Source organism: Pholis gunnellus (genome assembly GCF_910591455.1).
Source record: "Pholis gunnellus genome assembly, chromosome: 2".
Classification (NCBI taxonomy): Eukaryota; Metazoa; Chordata; class Actinopteri; order Perciformes; family Pholidae; genus Pholis; species Pholis gunnellus.
In genome coordinates, this window is record NC_136536.1 from 26,250,474 (window position 1) to 26,278,138 (window position 27,665).

General features: G+C 42.6%; 1 protein-coding gene and 1 long non-coding RNA gene across 2 annotated transcripts in view; one reads left to right on the forward strand and one right to left on the reverse strand.

Annotated features, from left to right (window-relative positions):
- Positions 1–5,034: 5,034 nt before the first annotated feature.
- On the forward strand, positions 5,035–10,001 carry LOC306703761. The gene is made up of 3 exons (XR_013767296.1): positions 5,035–5,206; positions 7,743–7,875; positions 9,814–10,001. It is a non-coding gene; the product is annotated as an uncharacterized lncRNA (long non-coding RNA).
- Positions 10,002–18,604: 8,603 nt separating this feature from the next.
- prkcz (protein kinase C, zeta) overlaps positions 18,605–27,665 on the reverse strand; it is a 143,901-nt gene continuing 134,840 nt past the window's right edge. The window contains exons 17-18 of the mRNA XM_079180001.1: positions 25,684–25,799; positions 18,605–18,942 (exon numbers count right to left, since the gene is read on the reverse strand). Coding sequence (XP_079036127.1) covers positions 18,855–18,942; positions 25,684–25,799 — 204 coding nt within the window. The 3' untranslated portion in view covers positions 18,605–18,854. The remainder of the gene's footprint in view (positions 18,943–25,683; positions 25,800–27,665) is intronic.

The window sequence follows — 27,665 nt, forward strand, 5'->3', positions numbered from 1 at the left end:
CCGTAGGCAGGCAGAGCGTCCGCGAAAAGATCTGTTGGGACACAATAGGGGCACGGGGAATTCCCGGACCGTAGGACACCGGAGGCAGACACCGTAGGCAGGCAGAGCGTCGGCGAGAAGAACTGTTGGGAAACAACAGGGGCACGGGGGATTCCCGGACCGTAGGACACCAGAGAGCAGACGCTCGAGACAGCAGGCGATACGGGGTTGAAGCGGGTGAAAGACGGGACGAACTGACAACCCCAGACTGCAGGATCAAGGTTATTATAGTGGCAGGAGAAAGGATTAGTGTAATTAGAGTCTGGTGTGTCAGCCTGCGAGAGGTAATTGGCTGAGTGGCTGCAGCCATGCACCAGTCAGGGGTGTGGCCATGGGAGTGACTGGAGGCAGAAGAAAAATTCCAGAGCACATGGCACAACACAACACACAGGGAAATGACAGCCACATGAGGAGAGGAGATTGGGGGAAAACAGAGGTTACACACACGGTCCAACAGGGATCCTGACAGATGTGGGGGCTTCTTCGTTGAAATTCTGTAGGGGGCGCTATCGATAGATTTACTTTATCTCCTCTCACATCCTGTCCAACTGAAAACAAGTTAAGTTCTCACTAGTTATCTGGACATCAAACAAATGAAGTAGGAAATGAGTAAGGACTTATCCTTACCCTCAACTTATTTGTCATCTTTAAAAAGTGGGTCCCCAGAACAAAAGGTTTGGGAAAGACTGGGCTACATGAACTACAGTGTGAGAGAAACCACTCGATTGAATTCACTTTATTTATATAGCTTCAAGTCAGAAGTTATCTGGAAACACTTTCCATTTTTTTCACATTTTTCTCAGGTTTTTATGAATGTAAAGGCAGGTTAAATGCTGTAGTTACATTACATTACAGTCATTTGACGCTTTTATCCAAAGCGACTTACAATTCAGATGCTATCATACCATAGGCACAGCTACGGGAGCAATTTTGGGGTTAAGTGTCTTGCTCAAGGACACATCGACATGCAATCAGTGGCGCCAGAGCCGGGGTTTCAACCGCCAACCCACTGATTGAAAGACGGCCCTGCTCTCCACTCAGCCACACATTGTTTAATTAATTGTGGAGATGAGCTGTATTTTTAGGCTGGAAAGTAAAGAAAGGATGGCTAAGATTATGAACAAAATACCACAAGCAGAAGCATTAAGGGAAATCAGGGGATCAGAACAGGCAAAAACATTCTAGTTGAAATGTCAACTGAGGTGCAGCAATTTGTGGTATTAACACACTTGATGCACAAACCAACAGACAACCTCCCATACATGCACTGACTGCTTCTGTTTTAAATGTAAAGATAACACTGAAACACTAGTAGAGAACAAAACTGTGTGGTCTTAATCTGTCACAACATTAATGTTACAGTGATGTGAGAGAGTTGATCAGATTCATGCAATGTTGTCAGCCAACAATGATGAACAGGTTGATGTTTAAGATTATAATTATGGTACTCCATATATTTCAATGGAATTTAAGTATTTATTAGATATACAATTCAGAGGAAGTTCCAGCTGTATTATGTGTGCAAGAGACTTGGTTACGACCTCAATCAGACTTTGTGATTCCAGGTTACAGTTTATCAGACTAGACAGACCTAACAACCAAAATGGTGGAGGATGCGCTACATTCCTAAAAGACGGTTTGGACTTTGGGGTGAATCCCTCTCCTGTAGCTAAAAATATTGAAATATTTAGTTAATTTTTTTTACAAACCATGTAAACCACTAACTGTTGACATGCTAGATGAAATGGCAGAGGGGGAAATATGGTGTAAGATTGAATACACAAGGTTGCTTACGGGGTAGCAACCACAGAGACAACAATGGGGCTGTAGTGGAGGAAATGATTAACAAAAGATCATTAGCCTCCCCAATGGGGAATGTAGAGCGGATGTGAAGTGGGGCTTAGCATCATGTCTGGATCTCACAATGGTATCAGATAATATGGTGAATGCCTGCATGTTAACAGCCAGTTCTCATCACTGGATGTTAATAGGTGTAGGGAGTACTAGAGTATTTACTGGATGGTGTCGATAAGGCAGAGTAGGAGAAATGTAAGATGTGTTGCGAGCACATTTGATCACACTAGAAGGAAACATTGAAGATCGCAAATGACAAATCACAGTCGAAATGCTGCAATGATACGTATAACAAAGAGAACACATGGCAGGAACAAAAGGGGTTCCTTAAAAAATGCAGCAGAGTTATAAAAGAATGAAACAAGGCTTTCAGGTCACTGAGAAACAATTTGTCTCAAGACATTAGACTCTCAAAGGAATGGTAAATGGTAAATGGACTGCACTTGTATAGTTCTTTTCTAGTCTTCCGACCACTCAAAGCTCTTTAACACTACATGTCATCCTTCACCCATTAACACCCATTCATACACTGATGGCAGGGTGCCACCTGCTCATCAGGACTATCTAACATTCACACAACAAGTTAAGTGTCTTGCCAATGGACACATCAACATGGACTAGCGGAGCCGGTGATGGAACCGACGATCCTCTGATTGAAGGAGGACTCTGCTCTACCACTCAGTGGAAAGGGGCATTGTCTGACCATCAAAACAGGATAAGAAAAGAGGACATGTAGAGAACCGTGTTATAGCATTGGCTGAGGAGTAGAGCTAGGGGATGTCTGGTCCATGTTCAAGCAAATGAGCAAAAGAAAGGCAGTTAAAGTCCCAGCACTGGCTGATGTAGAGAGGATAGCAGTATCAGACAAAGAGAGGCCACATGTGTTAGGTAGGTCATTTACTGCAGCACACAGTGGTAATCACCTCGCTGACAACAGAAAGACAAAACTCTCAGGGAGCATGGGGATGTGAGGGAGAAGAGAGGATGATGCGTCAACTCTTGATGTGGATACAATGCTTGAGCTGAAAATAGACTCGCAAGACACTGGATACACAGCCCCAGGGCAAGATCAGCTATGCCATGTTCAGGCAGCTACCAGGGCAAGTATTAAACTTCTGCAGGGGTGAAACCGTGCCTATAGGAGCTGGAAAGGCTCCTATTCCCATTGACCACTACAAAAATAATGTATGATTGTTAATGGCGAGAGACAAATTATTATTTCATCCCGTTTTAATTGTACCATGATCTACATATAATGATGTTTGTCAATTTAAAAGATCATTTTATCATAACACTGTTGAAATATAGGACAAAAAAAATATGTAATTTTAGAAAAGCTACACACCCAAAAGCCGACACAATTCAAACGGTATCAGAAAAATATTTGTCCTGCGCCGTTGACTACTGTACGTATTTTTTTCTGAAATAAGCACTTTGCCTGTCTATTTGGCCATCTCACAGAGAAGAAGAAGATGCTTTGACGCTGAGACAGTGGGTACATCCCAAGTCTCTTAATTGCATCCCCGTCTCCCTCACTTGCGTCCTTTCCTTGCGTTTTAGTCCCTCCCACCAGGGATGCATGGAGAGATGCAAGGAAACCATGCGAGGAGAGAGGAAACAAGGAAATATTTTTTAAGAGTGATGAGAAGTCCTTTCCTCAGTTGCGTCAAATGAAGCAACGTTTGTTTCTGATGACGGCAGCCGCTGATCACTGATCACAGCTGATCACAGCTGGATCAGCTGTCAGTCGGCTTTAACAGCTGGAGAGACTTTTAAGAAGTTTGTGTCTGTTCACATGATCATTGTACTTAATAATAGTCACTAATAATACTAATAACTCATAAAGACACACAGTAATCATCACCGTAGGGTTCTCTCTGTAGCCTGTTACCTCTTTAACAAACTGTGTTCTGTTTATAAGTGCAGGACCGATAACCAGCGGAATGCGTTTGACTTATTTATGAATTATTTGCGTCTGTACGTTTTGAAATTGTGACTGTGACGTCATTATTAAATAACCCAGAATATGATTATGGTTTCTCTTGAATGATATAACTCGTCAAACCCGACACTGAATGACCAGCCTCATGTGACTGAATGAAATGATAAATGATGTAAAAAATGGGTAACACTTTATAATAACTACACACTATGAAGCATTAGTTAAGTATGAGTAAACACTTAATTCATCATTTATAAAGCATTGTTCCTACATTAATAATGCATTAGTATGCAGTTCATAACAGTTATAAATGTTTTATTCATGATTAATAAGCTTGTCTATTATGTGTTTCATGATTGTGGTTTCATACTTTATAAATTATGGATTCCCCATTTGTAAATGAAGTATTATTACAAACCAACTATTAAGGAGTTGTAGATGATTAATAAGATCATTTATAAAGTGTTAGTAGATAATTCATAAATTATTTAGATAAATATGTCCCCAGCGCAACATTGGACGCAACAATAGTTCCTATCACATATAAAACCAAACAAAAATCCATCTTCATAAAAACAAGTTGTACAAATAATTATATATAAACAAGCATATTAAAGCTACTGCAGATGTAAAAAAAAACGTACATCTAGTGAACAGAGCTGCTGTTCACTATTTAATAAAGACAAACTCCATCCTCTTTTCTTTGTTGACAAAGAGTTTAATCCCACGGTTAAATCCCAACTCACAAATCCGTTTCTCCTCCTTCAGCCATTGAGTGTTAAAAAAAAAAAAGCTCAGTAAAAAAAAGATATAAACTAAACTACACCAAGCAAAACGCTCCACTTCTTATACACAGTCTATGATATGGAGCAGCAGCAAAGACATCACGACAGAAAGTGGACAGACTGCAGTCTAGAGCATTACGATTATGCATAGGGGCTACGAAGTGTGAACAAAAAGTGTGCTGGAGACAGAAACGGAAGGAGATACTGTAGCACAAAATAACAATATATTTAATTTCACTGTGCAGGTATGAAGAGAAGGACTGCGTGAGTTCGTGAGACAGGCTAACACGATGTGACGGTCTACACTCCTGAACAATAGCAGGCGATGTGCTCCTTCAAGTTGTCTGCGATCCGCTATTAAATCAGAGAAGAAGAAGAAGGAGGAAGTTTCAGTTTCTCACACAAGCGCGAAATTCTGAAGATGTTGAGAAAAAGAAAGCAATGAAATGGCTGAAAAACATCCGAAGTCTAAACTTAAACGATATAAATCGTCTATCAAAGATCTCCAGCCAGTAATTAGCTCACTGAAGAGGAGTCACACAGCGTCGTTCTCCGGTGGGATTAACGTCACAGCGGAGACCGTGAGGTGGGTGTTGTGTTCACGTGTCTGTGTGTTCACGTTAAATCGAACCTGAAGCTAAATCAATGTTGTCATCATACACGGCCCCCGGTCTGCCTAGCGACTTTAACAACGTCCCTGCCTCAGAAAACGAAACGTTGAACAAGAGAAAGAACCTCCATTTTAAATCTGAACAATATAATGTTTTCTTAGTGATTGACTGAACACAGCTGAAAAGCTTTTAGCATTAAGAGGGTGAAAACGTGGGCATGTTGGTGGTCTAACAACACTTGTTGTTTAGATACAGAGCTCCACTTTTACAAATGCGTTTTGGTTTAAGGAAGAATCCAGAATATTAAACACTTTGAACTGATTTTAACCTCATTTTTTATGTTGGCCAGTCAAAACGTCCTCTTGTAAGGAGGACCGTTGATAACATGGTGGGAGAACATGAGTGGTGACAACCACACCGTTAAGCCACAGTGTGCTGGAAACAGAAGCACATTATTATTGATTTGAAGCTAATTCGATTTTCACTTGTTTTCAAATTAGACACCCATAACTTTCAGATGTTCAGAAGGCCGGCGTGGTCGACACACTGTACCGGGTTAGCCTGCCACTGTATGGGGTCAGACCAGTCTCAATAATTGCAAATGCAAACAGAAAGACTCACAAATATATCCAATTTACAAATGCACGCAGAACGATTCACAAATACATTCCAATGCACACATAAATAAATTACGATTTATATAAATGTAAAAAAAAAATCACAAATATATTTCTGCATTTGTTTGTGGATTTGTATGTATTTATTCGTGGATTGCTTCACATTTGTTTGTGGGTTTTATGAGGCTCCCCTGATGAGGCTGGATTTCGCAAATGCGTTTTTGTCACCATGTGCCATCTGTAGCCAATCAGATGTCAGCCTCATTTTCAACAAATCACATGAGCGCAGCTCCCCCTCCCCTCCCCACGAGACTGCCAGCGTATAATGCGGCGTTCATACCAAACGTGGCGTTAATCGCGTCATTCGCGGCGCCGGTCTCACCAGGGACTATTTGTATTCATTCGCGTGAATCTGTGTCTTTTTGTCGGTTTATTGCCGTTAAATCACAGCCAAATCAATTTATTTTGTGTTCATACAGCTGTAGTAAACAGCCGACGTGTGGCTTGCTAGACACAGTGAGCTCAATGAAATCCACGGAGCTCCTCCGGACTATGTTATGAGCCCAGACATGACGGTGTTTAGTTTCCCGTGATATCTGGGACTTCCACAACACGTACTAAGCAGAAATAGAGGTTCTTTTTTCCACAGTTGATGGCGGACAGTTGAACGGCTTTCAGAGCGATAAGCCACGCCCCCTCTCCGACGCGATTCACCGATTCACTGAATGAACACAAATCGTCCCTGGCGAGACTGGCGGCGCGAATGATGCGATTAAGGCGATTAACGCGGCGTTTGGTGTGAACGCAGCATTATACGCTGGCAGCCTCGTGGGGAGGGGAGGGGGAGCTGCGCTGTGATTGGTTGAAAATGAGGCTGACATCTGATTGGCTACAGATGGTCCATGGTGAAAAAAACGCATTTGCGAATCCAACCACGTCAGGGGAGTCTCATAAAACCCACAAACAAATAGAAAAATACACACACAAATACACACAAATGCAGAGATATATTTCATACACATAATTTTACATTTATATAAATCGTTCTGTGTGCATTTGTGAATCTTTCTGTGTGCATTTGTGAGTCTTTCTGTGTGCATTTGTGAGTCTTTCTGTGTGCATTTGTGAGTCTTTCTGTGTGCATTTGCAATTATTGAGACTGATGTGACCCCATACCACTGCTCCATGGAACCACACAATCCAAATCAAGAAACCACATGGAAGTAATAGCCTCCGTTATAGAATGGAATCCACTCCTCTGACACATTGTCAACAAAAATGGAACATAATAACGTAGACATTTTTTTTTACTTATTGCAAGCTGTTGTATTTGCACAGATGCACCCTAAAGAAGTCCTAACCTGTGTAAGGCTGAATCCAAGCTCAACAAGGTCTGTAACAGCTTTCAGGAGAATTCCCCCTCAAATGGAAACTACCGGATGGGAGTGAGCTGATTGGTCAGATGTGCAGCAGCCATACAGCCAATTAACTACATAACAAAATCTGCACTACAGAATTCACAGATAATGTGGCTATTATACATTTGTAGTAAATTTTTGCCTTCACAGTTTTGATGTATGGATGTACGTTTTTCTCCCTCTTACTTTGTTCTTTACACAAGCAGACACGGTGCACCAGATCAAAGAGCGGTTTCATAAATAATTTCATTGCCAGATTAAAAATGCATACAAATAATTTAGAAAAAGGAATTCAAAAAACCCCATCATTATATCCTGCTCTAACCTTTTGGGGGTTTTGGAAGAATAAATCAATATTTTTTGTGGAAACTCCAAAAAGGTGTAAACCAGCAGCACATTTCTTGTGATGGAGCAACCTGCTGGGTGAGGCTTTGTAAAGATGAGGCACTAGTAGCTGTAATGTATCTGCTTTACAGGTCAGCGTGGTGGAGCAGCGAGCAGCTGCCTGCGGAGGAGAGCCTGTGGGCGCTGATGCTGAAGTCTGCTCTGCCCTACCTGGAGAATCAGCACTGGGACCTGGTTCCTGATCTTCCACATCCACCTGCAGCGGTATATATTCCTACTGGGTGGAGTGAACCTCGTTACACATTTTCCTTCTGTGAACATGACGAAACTCAGACACATCAACACGCGTGTTCAAAAGTGCTCTTGCGTGTTCGCATCGGCCGTGGTGATGTGTGTCGTCATGCTTCAGTCTGAGAGGTGTAGATTAGGACGACGGTTCTTTTCACCATCAATCCATCTCTCACAGAGAGAGACCAGGGTGAGGGTTATGCTTGTGCTAATCGTTCCTTGAAGAAGTGGCCAGGCAGCAGCGTCTCCTCCTCTGGTCAGGAGCAGAGCTGCTCCTCCTTTCCTCTGGTCAGGAGCAGAGCTGCTCCTCCTCTACTCTGGTCTGGAGCAGAGCTGCTCTCCTCTTCTTCTCTGGTCAGGAGCAGAGCTGCTCTCCTCGTCTCCTCTAATCAGGAGCAGAGCTGCTCCTCGTCTCCTCTGGTCAGGAGCAGAGCTGCTCCTCGTCTCCTCTGGTCAGGAGCAGAGCTGCTCTCCTCTTCTTCTCTGGTCAGGAGCAGAGCTGCTCCTCGTCTCCTCTGGTCAGGAGCAGAGCTGCTCCTCGTCTCCTCTGGTCAGGAGCAGAGCTGCTCTCCTCCGCTTCTCTGGTCAGGAGCAGAGCTGCTCTCCTCCGCTCCTCTGGTCAGGAGCAGAGCTGCTCCTCGTCTCCTCTGGTCAGGAGCAGAGCTGCTCCTCGTCTCCTCTGGTCAGGAGCAGAGCTGCTCCTCGTCTCCTCTGGTCAGGAGCAGAGCTGCTCTCCTCTTCTTCTCTGGTCAGGAGCAGAGCTGCTCCTCGTCTCCTCTGGTCAGGAGCAGAGCTGCTCCTCGTCTCCTCTGGTCAGGAGCAGAGCTGCTCTCCTCCGCTTCTCTGGTCAGGAGCAGAGCTGCTCCTCGTCTCCTCTGGTCAGGAGCAGAGCTGCTCCTCGTCTCCTCTGGTCAGGAGCAGAGCTGCTCTCCTCGTCTCCTCTAGTCAGGAGCAGAGCTGCTCCTCCTCTCCTCTGCTCTGGTCCCCGCCAGAATCGACCCCAAATAAAAGTTCCCTGTGGGAGGTTCAGTGACAAACTGTAGTTTGTTGTTTGATTTCTCTTTGGTCAAAGTTGCATTATGGGTGCTGCTGGTGTTGGTGACAGCTGCCAAAGACCAAACTTGTTAATGCATAAAATTGGGAACTAATGCTGATTGGCTATATTGTATGTTAATACCACAATATTAAACATCTGTTTTCTCTGTTAAAATAACGTCAGAAGATAGTACAACTCAGCCATCTTTTCAGTGGTTAGCTCTCCAGCTGTGTACATGACATAACGTGAGGCTGTTAGGACACGATGTCTCTCTCTGTGGCCGAGGGCTCTGACATCATGACTGTTGTTGTTGTTGAATTGTTCCTCGTTCAGCTTTCACCTTGCATTTCATTTTTCATGAAAGTGGCGTTGCGTGACTCCCATCATGCGGTGCATTCAGTGCGCGCATGGCAGACAGTGAAGCTTTTTTTTCTTTCTCAATTGGATATTAATTTACATATTCTAATGATTTTTGGAAGTTATGAATCGATTCAGAATCTTAGAAGATAAGAATCTTGATTTCTTGCATGAATCAATTTTTTGTTGGTTTGGCAGCGTGCATGTGTGCCCCACCAGTGAGTAGTTATTCATTATGCTAATTGTTATCAAACCTCTGGTTGCTCAATGGTTGTTCAATGTTTGGACTGTGCGCTCACAGGTTTCTTTGTTTCCACTCTTATTAATACAAACCAGGACAACTTTTGTGTTATGCTTCCTATCTGTGTTGACTAAACACAAATACTGTATTAAATGATTATTTTGATGTTGTCTTTTTTAATATATTGCTAATTGAATCATCTGTTCTGTTATAAAGAGTCTCCCTTCAATTGAAATGCTGCTGGCATTGAGTGTTGCATCTGCTTTTTCCCCGTGTTTAGAAACCCCCAGTGATAAAGCTAGATGAACAGCGGTGGTGTGACCTCAGTGAGGAGGTGGCTCCCCTCCCTGAACCCTCTCCACCTTCTCAGAGGACTTCATGGAGTCCAGATCCTGTCAGTCTCAGCTCCTCCCAGCAGGAGCTCTCGGTACACACCAAACTTGTGCCAGACCCGCCCGCCAGACCGCCGTCGTCTCACAGCAGACAAAGTCCAGACGGCAAGGCAGCACCCCTTCAAGCCCTCACCAAACGACCACGGCCGTCCCTCCACGGCTGGGAGGGGCGGGCGTCATCGGCCGCACCCTCGGGTGTAGAGGGACACAAGGGGGGGGGCGGGAGGAGAGCAAGAGGAAGAGACTGGACCGGTCAGCAGACGGCTTCTCACAAACCAGGTGAAGTCATCTGACAGCCGAGTTTCTCTGCAGAGAGAGGATGAAGAGGAAGAGGAAGAGGAGGTGCACACAAGTGTCAGAAGAGGAGGAGCAGGAGGAGGAGGAGGAGGAGGAAGGCTGCAGAGCTGCCCCATGTGCCTAATAGTGTTCCCTGTAGGGTAAGAGACGCAATACACTTTTCTTTCACTAAAACCAGACTAATGTGTAGGGACACACACACACACATACACACATACACACCACCTGTGTCGGTGAGTGAAGCATTGATTTGATTACGATGCATTCAAACTCTATTCAGTAAGAATGAGTATTGGGCGAATGCAAACTATAACCCTATGATGATGTTGACGAAAAATGTTCACAGGAATAAATCCAGTTATGTTTTCACTGAAATATGAAATCGATATTAGAGAGAGATATGATCTGTTTAACTTCCTAACACTAGCTTTGAGCCGCTTCTAAAACCTAATTAAAATCACTAATGCCAAGATTTTTTATCGCAAATAAATACAAAATAATAATTGATTTACTTATCATTTGAATTGTAGACGACAATAACAAAGTAAGAAGCTAACATTTAGAATTTCTGATCATTTATTGACTGGATGGTTGAAATTGTGCCAGGCATTTGCTCCCCCTCAAGCATTTCATATTGACATTTTAGGAAAATATACCGTGATATATATTGTTACCGTCCGTGCTTTAAAAAGCCCTAGTGCTATGGGTTATCACAGGTGTGGCTACATTTGACTCCAGTAGATGCTGAGATCTCTCGTTGTACCAAACACAATAAAACCCTCACAGGTAAGGAAGGAAATACCAGCAGTTTATCGCCACATTTAGCCAACACGCAGAACAACAATGTGCAGAAATGCTCAGTTCTCTACTGTTTGCAGAGCAGCCAAACTAAAGCTGCGACTGTATTTTAAGGATTTTGGAACTTTTTGTAGATTGTCGGGCTGAGGCTGCAGCCTTGACCCACCCCCCCCATCCCTTCACCCCCCATCCCTTCACGCTAGCAGCTACAGAGAAGATGAAACAGGAGAGGTGGATGAGTGTCAGAGCTGTTACCCAGTTTATTGTTAAAGGTCTGCACCCTCAACAGTGGAGTCAAAGATTTATGTAACAACTAAATCTTTCCAGCAGTGTATATTGAGTTGTTTAATACATAGTTATTAATAAGGGGAGCAGCTGTGTGGTTGAACTTTATTTAGCCTTTTGCTAAGAATATTGATATTTTTTATATATTTATATATTTATTTACATTTGTTGTTGGCAATGTAATGGAGCTACGCTAGATTTGCTAACCTGTAAAACCATGGCATTAAACTCTTTGTTAACAAAGAAAGGAGGATGGACTTTGTCTTTAAGTGAACAGCTGTAAGTGAACTTGCATCTTACATTAAGACATCTGCATAGCGCCCTGTTTGAATCAGTAGGGAACAGCTACCTTAACACTGCGGGGAGAGTTTGTAGCTTGTGTGCTGCTGTTGGTTTTCCTGCTAAGCTAGTTTAGCGTAGTGCGCCTCCCAGAACACACGAGCCTCACCAGAGTACAATGTTGCTCTTCCGTGGTCAGACAGCACGTTGTCTGTTACGTTGGGTTAGGGTTAGGAATACTGGAATACTGGATTTTTATTATTTTTATTTAGTTTTACATTACCATCCTGTTTTTTAAACTTTTGAATTAAAGCTCATGTAATGTTTTTATTTGTTTTGTTTCTTTGGGTTGCCAGGTTGAGCACAGTGGCTCCACCAAGAGAACATTATATTTCCCACAATTTAAGTTTCTGCATTTTCAAACGTATTGTTTGATTTGTAATGCGTACTGGACCGTGTGCCTCGTACCTAATGATTCAATACGAATACGTGTTACGTTGTTACACCCCTAAAAACCTGTAGCTGTGGTGTCATAACGAGGTTATTAGGAGGTGGTTCACCTGTAGTAGGACAGCACTGAAGGCCCAGGTATAAAACACACGGCCCGCCACTGCCCCATGTTCTACACAGGACTAAAAGCATTCTTGTTTTCTTTTAGGGGAGTTTAAATTCCTCCATGCGCTCTAGTCAATATGAGAGCAGTAACTCATAGTTACTGTAAAAGTTGAGTACATTATTCATGTCAGTGACACCATGAAGGTAAAAGGATATAATCAGGAAATGTGCCTATTCCTCTCTGTATTCAGTTCCTTCTATCAAAGGCCCAAATAGTGGTTCTCCTCCTGGTTCTGTCAATGCTTAGAGAACGTACTGAGTAACTTTTACAAATATAACTTTTTGATACAGAGTTAAAATTGGCCTTTTGTTTTTTTTGTTACAGACATGTTTTTCTTCTTCCAGGCTGACTCAGCCACACAGTTCTCCATGATACATCATTGAGTACGTACGGCACAAGTAGCCTTATTAGCAAGGCTATCAAAAAGTAGCCCTCCAGTGGTCACATTACCTTCACCTTGCTTACTGTAGCTGTACTTTTTTAAGAGTCCACCCATGTTGGAGCCGGTGATCATGTCATGTATTAAATCTGGTGCCACCAACCAGATATGGAGCCGTTTCAGAGTCGGTAAAGACAGACGGCCAACTGACATCAAGACCCCGAAAAAGGACAACACAACAGTCAGAGGCAACAGTCAGAGGACTCGGCTACTAAACAAAAGGAAAAAGAAGGGTGAAGGTAATGAGGATCAGTGGACTCTAGAGATAGATCCACAGATTCACTTAAATATGTAAAAACATTCAGGTTGCAGCTTTCATTTTTAGGAAATGTCTGTCACTTTGTCTTGTTGAGATGACAAAGGTGGTAGATCATATCAGCTGTAAGTCATTCTAATCATTTTATTTTGAAATGGTTGGTTCTGTGAGTAGATGGACATCATGCCTAAAGTGTAGCCCGGTGGCTCTTGAGCTAGGCTCTGTGTAGGTTGGCCGGGCTGCAGGACCAGGCTGTGAAACAATGATGACCGCTGTGTGAATGGACACAGGAGGGCTGACCTCCATTCATACATATACTATTTAATATACTTGGACTTCTGTTGTTTTACAGTGATGCGTTTCTGTGAACATCTGAGGTGAGAAATAGACAGAACTGCAACAGAAACTAGATTCATATTTGATCAGCGCTCCCTTGATTGACAGTTTAATCTGAATTTGTTCACCAGCAGTGATTGACAGCTGCGTTGGAGAGCCTCGGCTCTCATTGTTTTCCTTTGATCGTGGTGAAATTATGAAAATGGCGTTAGGAGAACTAAAAGGAGGCAGAGGAACAACAATGTTTTCATAGATTATCTGTCCTAACTGTCAGGATACAGTGACAGTTCTATATAACTTATCATATTTGCACAAAGTTACCAACTGCAGCTTTAACTAACATGCTGAATATGATCAGTTTGGATTTTGGCCCCCGGACAGCTGAGCCCGAATATTAAGTTAGTTGTTACCCCAAATAAAAGTTTACTGTCAGTACCAACAGCAGATCTCCTTCCTGTCTCTCCAGGTTCACCCAAATGGACTGTGACGGCCACCTGGCCCAGTGTCTGTCAGAGGTGAATGTGGACATGACCTGGTGAGCCGACAGGAGAACACACACACACACACACACACACACACACACACACACACACACTCTCACTCTCACACTCGCACTCACTCTCTCTCTCTGGAAAACAGTTAACACATTTTAGGGGTGGGTGATATGACCTAAAACTTATGACAGTATTTTCTGAGGGTCTTTGTGGTAACACTGTATTATATCATGTTAATACAAAATATAAAGGGATACTCAAAACGTAAATTCAGCCATTCTGCTGATCTCAGCAATAAAAAAAGTTAGCTTGAGAAAAAGTTTTTTCAGCAAAAGTAGAAAACTCTAACCTGTTAACATAAATATACTGTATACAGCAAGAGTCTCTGTGCCGAAGCGATGGACGGTCGTAACCGTAGACGTATGAACTGTGGGAGTGACGTAGTTCATCGGTGCTGCAGCTCCCTCGTCCTCACTTGTGTGCTAAACTAATAGTGTGTGTTTATCTCGGTGTAGACGGTAGTGCAAAATCCATGTCATCACCAAACGTTACTGACTGTGATGAACCCCACCCTTAATCATTATTCCAGTCATTGAAAACACAGAGAGAACATGGAAAATCATTTTAACATTTTCCTTTTTCCCTCGAGCTGAGAATGAACTACTAGTCTGTCTATCAGAGCTCCCCAAAACAGATCGTTATGTTCAACTAGTTCAACTAAACTACCGTTTGAACATGAATATGATCCTGAACATAACAAATACCACAGTATGCTCTGCTATAAAATATGTCATACTATAGTTTGTCCTAAAAATGGTAAAATATGCCATAAAGACTGTAATAATATAATCTATCATAAAATATGTCATAAAGGAAGTCATGGTATAGTGTGTCATAAAATAAACTAGAAGGTAATAGTATTGTTTGTCATACAATAATATATAGTATAAAAGGTCATAGTATAGTATGTCATTAAATATGAAATAGCATAATGTGCCATCAAGGATAAGCGTTGTAGATCGATTGTCTGAGTAAGTAGTGAACAGGTCTCTGATCAGCTCCGACTCTATGCAGAGGTTTTAATATTCATTTCTAGTGAACACTTTAAGTTCATTTTCGCTGTATGTTAAATGATGAATATTAATTCATTGCATGTTTCTAGTCTCCCAGTATGAAGAGTAGAGGTGAACACACACACACACACACACACACACACACACACACACACACACACACACACACACACACACACACACACACACACACACACACACACACACACACACACACACACACAGCTGTAGCATCTGCAAAGAGATTTCTGCTGCAGTCTGCAAAAAAAGGAAGGACTCATTTCACGGAAAACCAGTATCATTTTTAATAATTACACATATTTACAAAGATGCGGTGAAGCAAAATGAAGCATATCCAACCAGCATTATTTTAGAACAAAAATCATGGACCGACTTCATTTATTTTGAGATAAAGATTCTCTTTCTCTTAGACGTTTGAGGCGCCGTCACTGTTCTGTAAAGTGGTTCATCCATTGGTCCCTCAAGAAAAAAAACAATGTGCAAATAAATCAAGAAATCATAAAATCTCATAAAATGCAGCAAATGAGATGGAGTTTGAGGGGTTGGAGGAGGAAGCCTCAACTGTTGAAGTGATTTCTAGCTTCCTGAAGTGTGTGTGTGTGTGTGTGTGTGTGTGTGTGTGTGTGGGGGGGGGGGGGGGGGGGGGGGGGGGGACTAATCGGTGACTGTGGAACTGTTTCATTATCTCTCCTCTCTATCTGTTTCTTCTCTGCCTGTAAAGCCCTACGGCTAATTGAGACCATTTGACTCAGGATCAGCTAATTAATCCTGTTATGTGGTTATCAAATTAGCACGGGTCAGATTCCATCAGCTCCATCTCAGCCAATGGAGAGCTCCTCTCCTCAGAGATCAGCGCAGAGCTCTCTGTGTCGGGGACTCTAATCCGTGCTCGTAGTTCATATCAACAGATCTGATCCCGGCCTTACAAATGTGTTGCTTGCTGTGTATATGAAGTTACACTAAAAGCTAACTGTATACAGATGAACTCATTTCACTGAGCTGACCACCACGTGTCGGGTCATCTGCAGGTTCCAAACCCACCCGGAGCTCCATAACAACACAATACTCCAGATTCAGCACAAACAACAGAACTGAGAATGAATAACTCTGAATGGTTAACTATGGGACAGAAATGGTGTTCCCTCTATATCACTCCATATGAATACAACTCCAATATTTCACCCCTTTGTGGCCTAGAAGAGGAAACATGTTGCCCTCCACTACAGAGGTGCTATGACAGCCTATCAGTACTCATGGGGGTGTCTTTCTATTGGAACCGGAGATTTGTTTTTTGGTAACTTTAATAAATCCAACCTTAAAAATAGCCACGCAATCAGACCGCTGGCTATTGCTAAAACAATGTAATGCATTCAAATTCAATTCTCTCAATTTGAATGTGCCCTCTGAAACTCATAGTCGTATCCCTTTAGAGAAGAGACGTTCACTGTCCATGGCTGGTGAGCTTTGTATTGGCTGTGCTTGAATGTGACCCGTGGTACGAGATGTTTAGTCATGTCGTTATTTTTGTTTAGTTTTTTACATTTTGAGTTGTTTATATATTTTGTAATGTTATTTATCATTTAATGGTTACGTGCTGTGTTTGAATGCGTTTGTCCTTGAAAAAGCAATATGAAATATTCCAAAAAGTGTCTCACAACACTATGGAGAGAAATAAAAGCTTTTCCTTTACCCTTCACGTGATCCGCTCTGCTTGTTATTGCGTCATGTGACTTGTTGCTAGGAGACAACGGTGGAGATGTGAGTGAGTTGTAAAGTGGAGTGCCGGTGTTTCACAGTTTGTTGTGGTGGAGTACAGGAAGATGTTCAGCGTCATGGCTGAATATTCAGATGATTTTGACGAGCTCTTTCCAGAATGTTGTGAGACTTCTAGGAACAATCTGAGCTTGTGAGAAATCTGTTTTCAGATATAGTAGACTTTTATTAATCATCCACAGCTACTCTAAAAGCCTAACGCACTTCAGTGGAATGGGTCACATCAACGATGTGTGGGAGGTGACAGAACTACGGCTGTTATTCACAATAATCAATCCATAAGCTCCCAAATGTTTTGAGTGATTCAATTCTTAAAAAATGTCTTAAAATGCTGACAAAGTCCCATCACAAGTTAGTGTTTCTATAGTTTGAGGACTACGTGGAACGCAAACTTCAATTTGAAGTGAAGAAAAATACCAACAAACTAAAATGTTTGAAGTTAAAGCATTAAAATAAGAAGCATCATATTCCTCTCATATGACCAAACAATATAACAAAGGAGACATGTGACTGAAGTGGATTCCTCAAATCAAACTGAATATCTGCAATTTACATGTCCTGTGCTTTTGTCAAAAATAACATGTTTGATATCTTTTGGTTTCCTGATGCTTTTAGAACTCAACACTGCTGCTAACATACCGCTGTCTGTCCGTTGTCCTGTACTCTACAGTCACCGGTGACAATGAGTTTACGCTGTCTCTGCTCCCGTCGGCTCAGCTGTCCAACAAACACGACGGGTCGGAGCATTTCTAAAGACCTTTTATTCCCTTTAGAAATAAAACTATGTTAAAAATACGTTGACTGCAATAAGTCTAGGTAGAGCTGTAGTAGCACCATGTGAAGCCAGCCTTGGTGCGGGGATGGAAACACAATGAGCCCAAAAACGGAAATGGAGACATATTTCCACAAGACAGCACGACCCACCAGTCACGTGACATTTCCAACCGGCTGCAGATGGTCCCGCAGTGGCAGCTGGTGTAGAAGAATCTGAGCTCGGCCAGCAAGCCTGTACACACTGTGGAGGCTGAAAACGACGCGCTGCTTTGTTTTCAGCCGACGTCCTCATTTAATGTGTTTCTGAAGCTGCCACACTGGGATTGGCCATGGCCCGTGTACACCTTTATACCGATACGGGACTGTATGGACGACGCCGTCTGTGACATTTCTAGATGATCATGGTGTTGGGAAAACATCTCCACATCGGGCTTTATGCTTTGTCTCCTACTGCCACCAGCTGTGGTCAAATGTGATGTTAGCTTGGTTTATATAAATGATTATTTGAATTGATCCATTAAAAATGAAAAGATTCAGTCATGTTTCAGGACTGAGGCTACTGTGCTCCAAAAAATGAGATCCCACTAAAAATGTGAATGGTCTGGACCAACCCTGTTCAGAGTCCAGCCGCTGTGTCAGCGGGTCTTTACTGAAGCCGGGATGGGTGAAGAAATGTTCTAGAAGACATAAATGCAATCAGAGCCATGGTAATCAGTACAATCTTTGAGGCACTTCTTAAATAAAAGGTAATCAACAGCCCCCCCCCCCCCCCCCCCCCCCGTTAGTGAAAATCCTACAAGATAAGAAAAAGAAGGTTGTGTCTACGATGAAAATGCGCCACTTGCATCAATAAAAAGTCATCCTCAATTCTGGATTCACTACCTACATTATAATACACATAACTTAATTTGTTTTCCTTTGTCATTGTACATTCTTGTTTTGTGAGAGGCGTCGCCCCCCCCCCCCCTAAAGATAGAAAAAAAATGAAACTAAAGACAAAAGTGCATGTAAAATTTCAAGTTCTTCAGCAGAACTGTCATATTTCTCCAGGGATGTGTGACGGGTTGAGATGTGTTCATGACGGCAGGCACGGAATGAACGGCTCTCTGTTCAAATCACGAAGCTTTGACATGAGGATGGACATTCAGAGAGGAGATGGAATGAAGCGGCGGGAGAAAAAGAACAGATGACGGGAAGAAAACGTAACGTCAGGGAATGTTCTTGAAGTCTTTGTTTTCCTTGTAGATACCAAGAAAAGACAAGTTTGGTATTCCAACAAAACAATCTGAACGGTCCAGAAGGAACCTTTCCCGTTCTCCAGTTTGCTCTGCCTCGTTGACAAGGTCCAGAGGTTGAGGTCCTCCTCCCTGTGGTCCTTTACTCTTCCTCCTCCTCCTCGCCTTTCAGAGTTGGCTTGTGAGTGTTTTTTGGCTGAGACGGCAGCTTGGACAGACAGTAGGTGGGCGAAGGAGGAAGCTGGTCTCCCCTTCATACAGACTCTTCTGTGGATAGCAGCAGGGGGTTGATGTATTCAAATCCCTCAAACTCTGACTGGTCTATTCTCTTGATGACGTCCCTGAGGAGAGGGAGACAGAAGCATTAGAGGTGAGGTTTTCATTCACAGCAAACCTGGATCCAGTTCTGAACAGAGAGCCCATATCGATACAGATTTCAACACCTCCAATCTGACCCATGAATTATTGTGCTTGTGATCAGTGTGTCATAGTGAGTTTGGAAAAGGGTCAACTATTTCTGGGCATTTTATGCTTTTACTACTAAGTAGGTAAGACTGCAAGTAGCCACTTCTAGAGCCACATATCTCACAAAGACGCATGGATTGATGATGCTACACCACGCACTGGTGTGACCGCGCCGAAGTTCAGCATCGAGGTCGCTGCTGAATCGGGATGGTGCATCTCCATAACTGGTATTCATCACATCTCCAGGGAGATGTGACCACCTCTGTAGCATGATGCCAATCATCCCTCATTACTATGACAACGAGCTTCCTGCTACACCTTTATCAAAAAACACTAACAAATATTCTAGAAAACTTTAACCCAACATTTCCTTTCTCATTTCAACTTTTGTAACGATCAGTCATGAGAAAAACTTCACAGAGTATCTTTAAGTGTTCAGGCTCACTTCTGTCAAGACAATCAGTTCACTCAACATCACCAGCGTCTCAAAGTGTAGGCAAGCAAAGCAAGCTGAGATTAGATACACATCCAAGAATTCCTATCATGTTCAATATGTTGACAAAGATAGATCGTTGGAGATAGGCTATGACTAATGACTGACAAATCAAATAAGACACCCCAAAACTTGAATATGTTTGACAGATTACCTTTGATAACAACACAAACGTCCTGTTAGCGTTGGTAGCTGCTCCTGCTGTCCTGCAGAACGTCTACACCCTGGAAACCATCTGATGGGTTAATGCGTCTTAATTATTTTCACTCAGAATAAATCTTTAAACCCTGTAAAATGGCATCTGAGACAAGAAGAACATGGTGTGCACTACCCAGTAGAGGAACTCAAACTGCTTCTTTGGCATAAAAAGGAATAATCACAGGTAAATGGAGCGGAACCCCATAACTAGTGGGCTCAGAGTGGCTGGGTAAAAATAAACGTACTTCCTTAGCAACCCTGCTGCTTCTCCTGCAGCAACAGGCTGTTTACTCATCTATGAGTGTGTGTGTGTGTGTGTGTGTGTGTGTGTGTGTGTGTGTGTGTGTGTGTGTGTGTGTGTGTGGTGATAGTGAGAGGAGGAACTGAAGCCCAAAAAGGAGGCCTCTCGCTGGGGAAAGGCCGAGAGGCTTTTGCTTTGAAGTGAAAACAATAGGTGTGCTCCCCCCCCCCCCCCCCCCCCCCCCCCCCCCCCCCCCCCACACACACACACACACACTGGTGTACCAGGTGGGTGGGGGTCTCATTTTCGGGGCCTCTGCCAGTGTCAAACAGGTTGCAGATACCACCCACATCGAGCACAAGGACAAGTGAATGAAATGCTACAGTGTCTGTCTTCAGTTCTCAGACTAGAATACTGATGAAGCAAGTAGTTCCCCTCCATCTGATCTCATGTGAAGTACTTTCACCGTAGGAGTAGGTCAACTACCAATACAAAAATTACATTTAGAAAATGGAGTTTCTGAGAGAACAGAGAGGCAGAAAGAAAAAACACAAAGACACAAAAGAGAGAGGAGAGGGTTTGACCAAAACAAACTGTGTTCAACCAACTTAAATGTTGCCTTTTTTTCCAGACTTGGATGACTTGAAAGCATTGCCAGATGCAGAATGAAGAGGATAGAAGGAGGAAGGGACAGAACAAGTATTATAAGTGGTTTTGGAAAACGAATACTAACATTTTGTTCCAATATTAAACCTCAAGACTGGAGCTATTGTCAGTCATGATTGTAACATCAATGGTAAACAGTAAATGTTAGTATTTCTAGTGAGACTACTGTGTGGTACTGAAAGCTTTGATTAGTTTTGATGTTATATTCAGACTGAATGTGGTGCAATTTTAAATTGATGAGAAGACGTAAGTGGAAACTAATAGGTGCAAACTGGCTTTGGGAGGAGTGAGGTGAGTTAAAGTAAAAATGTAAAAACTAGGACAACAAAACAAAATGACAAATGATTTAACGTACACGGGCACAATTAATAGTGCCGAGGCCTGACAGTAAGTCACACAAAGGGCTAGAGTTCGAGGTAAGTTTTGAGTTCTACACATAGACTGGATATGAGCAGTGGACGTAGTCATGGTGACGTCACCCGTTGGTTTGGGACTGATGTTTTGAAGCCTTGAGTTCGCCATCTTGGATTACGGCCGTCACCATGTTGGTTTTTTCACAACCAATCAACAGAAGTTACCATATTTGGAATGAGGAGTGACGTAGAGATGCCGTATATGTCTCTAGTAGCGGTAGCGACCTGTCAATCACTGTGTAGCCCCGCCCTAAAGCATACTCTGCTTCATGGTCTATTTGACTTGTGAGTCTTGCGCGGGGATTTGGGCATTCCAAAAGAAAGAATGATAAATATAATAGACAAGGCAATAGTGTTGCCTGTCAATATTTGAAATAGGATGCAACATGACACATGATTTTTTTATGGGGAAGAAATTTGTTACATTTAACATTATGATATCCAAACAGTGTAGGACCTGCATGACATGCATCAAGAACCAAGCGGACCTCCAGAGTTAAGGCCCTGAAAACAACAACCAAGGACCAAGGCTACAGAAGAAGAAAGAAAGTACGCTTCTCTGGGCACTGGCTGAGGCTGCCATTTTCAAAGGCAGGGAACTGGCATAGAAAAACTAAAGCCTCGCTCCCCCTCCCCCTCCCCACGCTGGCAAGGGCCCCCAGCAAATCTGGCTTTTAATGTCGCAATGTAAATCTCAAACATGGAGGGTTTACCCTTCTTTCTCCCTACATGGCTCCCACTTCTCTTTCTTCTCATGCCAAGCCCATCACGAGTGGGAGAGAGGGGAGAGTGGAGAGCTTTTTTGCATCACTCCCTCCCAGAGCAGGAGTGGGCGACATCAGCCCCTCTCCTTGGTAACAGAGGGAAGAGAAAGGGGTGTGGAGATAAAGTGCGAGACGCAGGGAGGAGGCATGCGTCTTCTTTTCATGTGTCGTGGTGTTTGATGCCACGTTGATATCTCCACTACTGAACTGGCAGTGAGCTCCCCACCCCGTTCTCCCACTCATCTCCCTCTTCCCCTCACTGCACCACCCCAACCTCTTCCACAACTGCCTCCCTAAAAGTCTATCACGGACTCCCCTCGTCGAACGCTGTCACAAATGAGCTGGGATGAGCGGCAGAGACGTCTCTTTGCAGGCCCTTAATGAGCTTCGAGGCTCACCCACTCCGAGGCTGGTTTGAAGTTCAGCGTCTAGTGAACAGCAGAGGTGTACAGCACATTCAAACTGAGCCATGGTAGTTACCCAAAGACATCTGTCATGGGCGCAGAGCATGATGGGCATTTAATAAGGCTCCAATTAACACTGGAAGCCCTTGCCATTTCACAATGGTATAGTCATTGCTGTACATGTTCAAAAGTTCCAAGTTGCACAAGCAGGAAAAAGCCACGACGTTGTCTTTTGCTGAACTGGTGGTGTATATACCAAACATGGCACCATATATTTTAATCCTAATTCTGCTTCATTTCACAGTATGAAGTCAAGAAGGCTCTCAGTGCCAGACTTACTGTGCACCAGCATGATCTTTTGTTATGGAGAGGGCAAAGACATGAAACCTTGCTGCAGCACTACCCTGATGGCCCTGTGCTGCCTGGATCTTAAGGCTTCATGTGGGCGGGATTCTTAGCTGATTGCCGTAGCGATCCGCGTGGAACAGCAGTGACATCCTCTTCAATGCAACACTAGCTGAATCCTTTCATCGGCAACCAAAACAGAGGAACGTTTGCACTTTGTGAATTGTACAGCATAACGTATGGCGTAGTTTTACAGCCTGACATTTTTGAAAATCTGGATCGAGTGAATTTAAAAAAAATGCTGTCACTATTGACGGTAGCGTGGCTATTTCAAAATGGCAGGTCAGTGCAGGATGTCCCGTGTCGCGCTAGTGACGATTTCTCGCTGACCCACCAGTGGTCTGCAGCGTTTTAACTCCACCTCAGCTCAGCTTGCTTGGACCCTTGGTACCAGAATAAGTACCGGTACTAACCTGATCTTTTGCTCATGGAAAACCAAAAAAGAGCGAGTCGAGTAGAGCCATGCTGTACTATGCAGTGGAAATGCAGAATAAGTGCCAAACAAAGTCCAAAACCCCCCGTCAAAAAAGGGTGAGGGGCTGAAAACACTTCAGAGCCGACATTCATGCACACTTTATGTTTACAGTGCTAAGGTGCGAAAGTGAGCGAGAGTTTGGTGTTCTTCCTGAAGGTCTACGTTTTCATTCTTCAGACTCAAACTCAAAGTGCAACACTGAATGTCTTCAGGGAAAGACTGTCTGATGGTGTCCGCCTCATCCCCAGCTGCACGATTCCTTGTGTCGAGACTACGAAGAGTTAAAAGACACAGCTGTGGAGAGAGGTCAGGCATTTCACCTTAGTCAGTGTGGACATTCACAACAGGTGCACACACATTTGGCCCCTAGATGTGGTCGAACAACAAGTCATATCACTGTTTCAAGCATCCTGAATCCGTCATGTCTTGCTGCCCTCAACAGGGATAGGGATTAAACGCTGATGAAAAGTATGAACAATGTTTCATGCACACAAATCCTTTCATAATCAGATTCTTACTCATTGCTTCTCATTGTCTGGGAAGCTGTAGGTAGCATCCTAGCCCTTAGTACATGCCTATCCCATATTTTCTCATGTATAGGACATTACAAACGAGGATTAGCTACACCATTGTTTGAAATTACAATCCTTTTTTAAAAATGTACTAAATGTCCTAATGTCGTTGATGAAATTGCTAATAAGGATGCCTTTTGGGGCGGAGTGCATGGTTTACTTCATGTTTCCATTCTGCTCTTGCTTTAGATCAGTGTGGTTGTTGAGAAATGGTTTGCTAAAATCCATCCAATAAAAGCTTTGCAGGAAAAATATAAACGTTGTAAAATGAATCCAGCATGGATTGAAATGAAAATGTTGTCTGACATAAGCCTGGTAATATCTATCGGCGGGGCCTGCCAAAGCCTTATGGAATCATTTTGTGACGGCACGGAGGAAAACAGGCCATGCTTGTGTTTTGGTCTGCAGCGGTGGAGCCTCTAACGTGTCTGTTGTTGTGCCAGATCTCTCCAGCCTTTTCTCTCCGAAGTTCAGTCTTAAACAAGCTCTCCTGTCGGATCCTGAAGGCTACACGTTCGCATTAATCAAAACAATGTCCCTGATGGATGAAGACGTCAATGTTGGGAACTCGCAGGGGGGGAAGTTTTTCTTTATTGGATGCAGAAGTTCTCTGGAAAAAGATGGCACAACATCCACCCACTGAAAACACATGTCACGTCTTTTTCAACCTCTATGTGACCATGAAAAGGTCTACTGATCACCTTTTTAGCTGTACACATTCACAGCTGCCAAGTACAATCACAGCTTGGTCCTGGGGCCACTAACACCACATTTAACACTAACTGTGATGTGACAACTAGACTCTTATAAAAGCAAATACTCTTTTTTTTCTTCAATGCAGCAGTACTGTTTCCCGTGCTGCACATGCACACAATGAGCAGTCAGGGGGACTGTTTAAGTTATTGTTAACAATGACAACTAGAGGAGAACAAAGACAGAAATGTTGAATTTAATCTGATTACTTTAAAAAAAAATAAAATGCCCACAGTTTTCATTCACTAAAACTGTATAAAAATAGTTAGAATTTCTTTAGAGAAAACACAACTAAACTGCCCAGACTTTTAGGCAACTTACACTTAAGAACAGGATGAGGTTCACTAACTACGATACAATCATAAAAGGACTTTCGAAACAGGACTAAATAAACTAGAATTACAGCCAACCGGTTGTATGCCCCCGCTGAGCAGTCATGTTCCAGTCTACATCCAAGTCTGTCCAAAATGTCATCACTTCATCATTTTATCCTATTAGACAATTGTGTGACATTGTCATAATTAGCATATGATTTATTGAGTTATGGCCAATAATCTGCTTTGTGATGTCACAGTGAATGTGATCAGTTCATCCTCGAGTCCAGCTGTTGCCGGCGTGGAGGGATAAAAACAATAGTTGAAAAATGAACACTAGCTTTTAACCCCCCCCCCCCCCATGGGACGAACAGCACGAACAGCATGACGGTCTTCAAACATGTTGAATGTTTTAAAGGCACAGACATCAGCCAACCACAGGAGGGAACAGTTTGTCTCCTAGCAACGCAGGTTTTTGATTGACAATCAAAGGATGTCATGGGAAACACTCCCTCAGAGGCTCGAGGCTTAGACACAATCCACAAATAAAATAATAAAACATGTTTGAAAAACAGAACAATGCTGTAGCTGTAGTCTTATTATGGTTGATTATCATGACTAATTCAAAGGTGATTTTAAATGTCTGATGTTTTTCACGTTTCACTACACTATCAACATGGCAGAGACCAAAAACCTGCCTGACTTATATCATGATTCATTGCTGTCAAAGTTGTCATCATGTAGTTACTTGAAAAGTCACAAAACAAAGAAATGACCTGAGGCAAATTTCCAGTCCCTGCAAACAGATCTTTAAACACAAGTGCATAGTTTTCAGTAACCAAGTGAAAAAGTGCTCTTAGTGATTCACATATATTTGACTTCACTGATAACTTTTATTTAATTCAACAGCAGTACTTACGCATCGTCTGGTGTTAGCTGCACTGGTTCATTCGTAAACTGCGTGTCAAAGTTTTCGAGGCCGTAGTCATCAGTGATTTGAGGTTTGAAGGGCGGCGTCATCTCTTTCTTCTCCAGCTGAGGGAAAACAAACACATAAAAGTCCTGTTATGTGTAACAACAGTTCTTTCTCAATATTGCAGAGAGGAGACCATGTAGAAGGACAAAACCCAAAGCACATCATGTGCTCTAAATCAGAACCTTCTACAACTGCAGGCCATTGATTGGCTGTCTGAAAAAACTGCACATCTTCTGCTTTGATCAAAATAGTACAAAACAGAAGCATCGCTAATTACATAAAGGAATTGGAGCCTTATCTGGGTGGTTAAACTCCTTTTCCATGAGGTGTCACATTGATCAGCGGACAGTTCAAAGGACTGAAGTGTACACTGAAGGAGGTCATTTGTAACTTTGCTTCGTCAAACTAAAGGTCATGAGAACTGTTGCTGCTTTACAGCCCAGCAAAATCCTCAGCTATGTCTATATATTATTATTTATAGTATAGAGTATTTTGTGATAGTTAATTCAAAGCAACAAAAAAAACAAAAAAACAACTTCAAATGTGGTGTGGGACACTGCTTCTTATATGGCATTTACCTAGCATTATGTTTGTTACGTTTATTACTTTCTATTTGAAAGTAGTGACCCTCTTATTGTCAAGAAATTCCCTAAAAAGATCAAAACCAACAATGTTAGTTAGTTAATGTTACACCAGTCCTATACTTTCCATTCTAGCAGTTCATGTAGACATAAAGGTTAATTATACTTAGCAGAACCTGCTATATTATATATGTTATACATTTTAACAAATTTCCCCCTGGGGATGAATAAAGTATACATCTATCTATCTATCTATATCATATTCATCATTATCAGTCATATTGCAAGTCATTTTCCCTATTCTAAGCTACAGCCCGCTAGCTGCATGATGAGATTTCATTAGGTGGCTAGCAGCAGCCTGTGGAGTACAAGCTGGTAGGGTCGGAAGTAGGCGTTGCACCCTGCTGCCGCTGATTCAAAGTATAGGACATGGACACTGCCTGGCTCCAACAGCTCTCTGTTTGAGGCACCTTTAGGTAATTATACGCTACTTGTCCTCGAAAGTAATGCTACTATAGACTATAGTTATTACTATAGATAGTAAGCTAGCTAGCAGGGCGTGCTAACTAATCAACTCACTCAAGAACAATCCCAGTTCATTCCATTCCCTACACTTAAAGAGACATGAACCCCAAACTCTTTATGTACCAAGTATCAGTCTTACTACAGACCATGCACGCCCTTCAGTAAGTGAAGAATTCCAAAGTTATACTACTTATGGTTTATAAGTTGCGCTTGGACCTGGCTGTTCAGGCTAGAGGTTTAGTGAAGGGTTGATCTTACTAACGAGTACTGTTTGTCTTTATGTGACATAGAGCTCCATTGTTGTCCAAGAACTATAGAAAACACATCAACAAGCCTCACTGATGCCCTGGGTGACCTGCTCCTTCATTACCATGAAAACACACACACACTGTAGTCTATTTTGACTCAGTCTCACCTACACCGTCCTCCTGCCACAAATACTACAGCGACCAGCTGATTTGGAAAATAACTAAACCCCTTTTTTTTTTAAATGACACTAAATATTTGTTTAAAGAGTTGTAAACCAATGGGCTTGAAGCTGAGAGCCACAGACAGGAAATAAGAAAGTAGAAATGAGAGAGACGGGCTAACATTTTGTTGGTTTTGGTGTTTACAAAGAGCTCCGGGAAAAATGTGTGATTGTGGGCAATATAACTAAAATTGACTTTACTGCTCAGGATCTGCTACGCCTATATTCCAATGAAAACCAATGTTGATGTCAAATATTGTAATTAACTAATGAAAGGAAACTTGCACATTTGAGATGATTAAACAGTCACTGAGCCCATAAGAAATGGTGTGATATATGGTACATCAGGC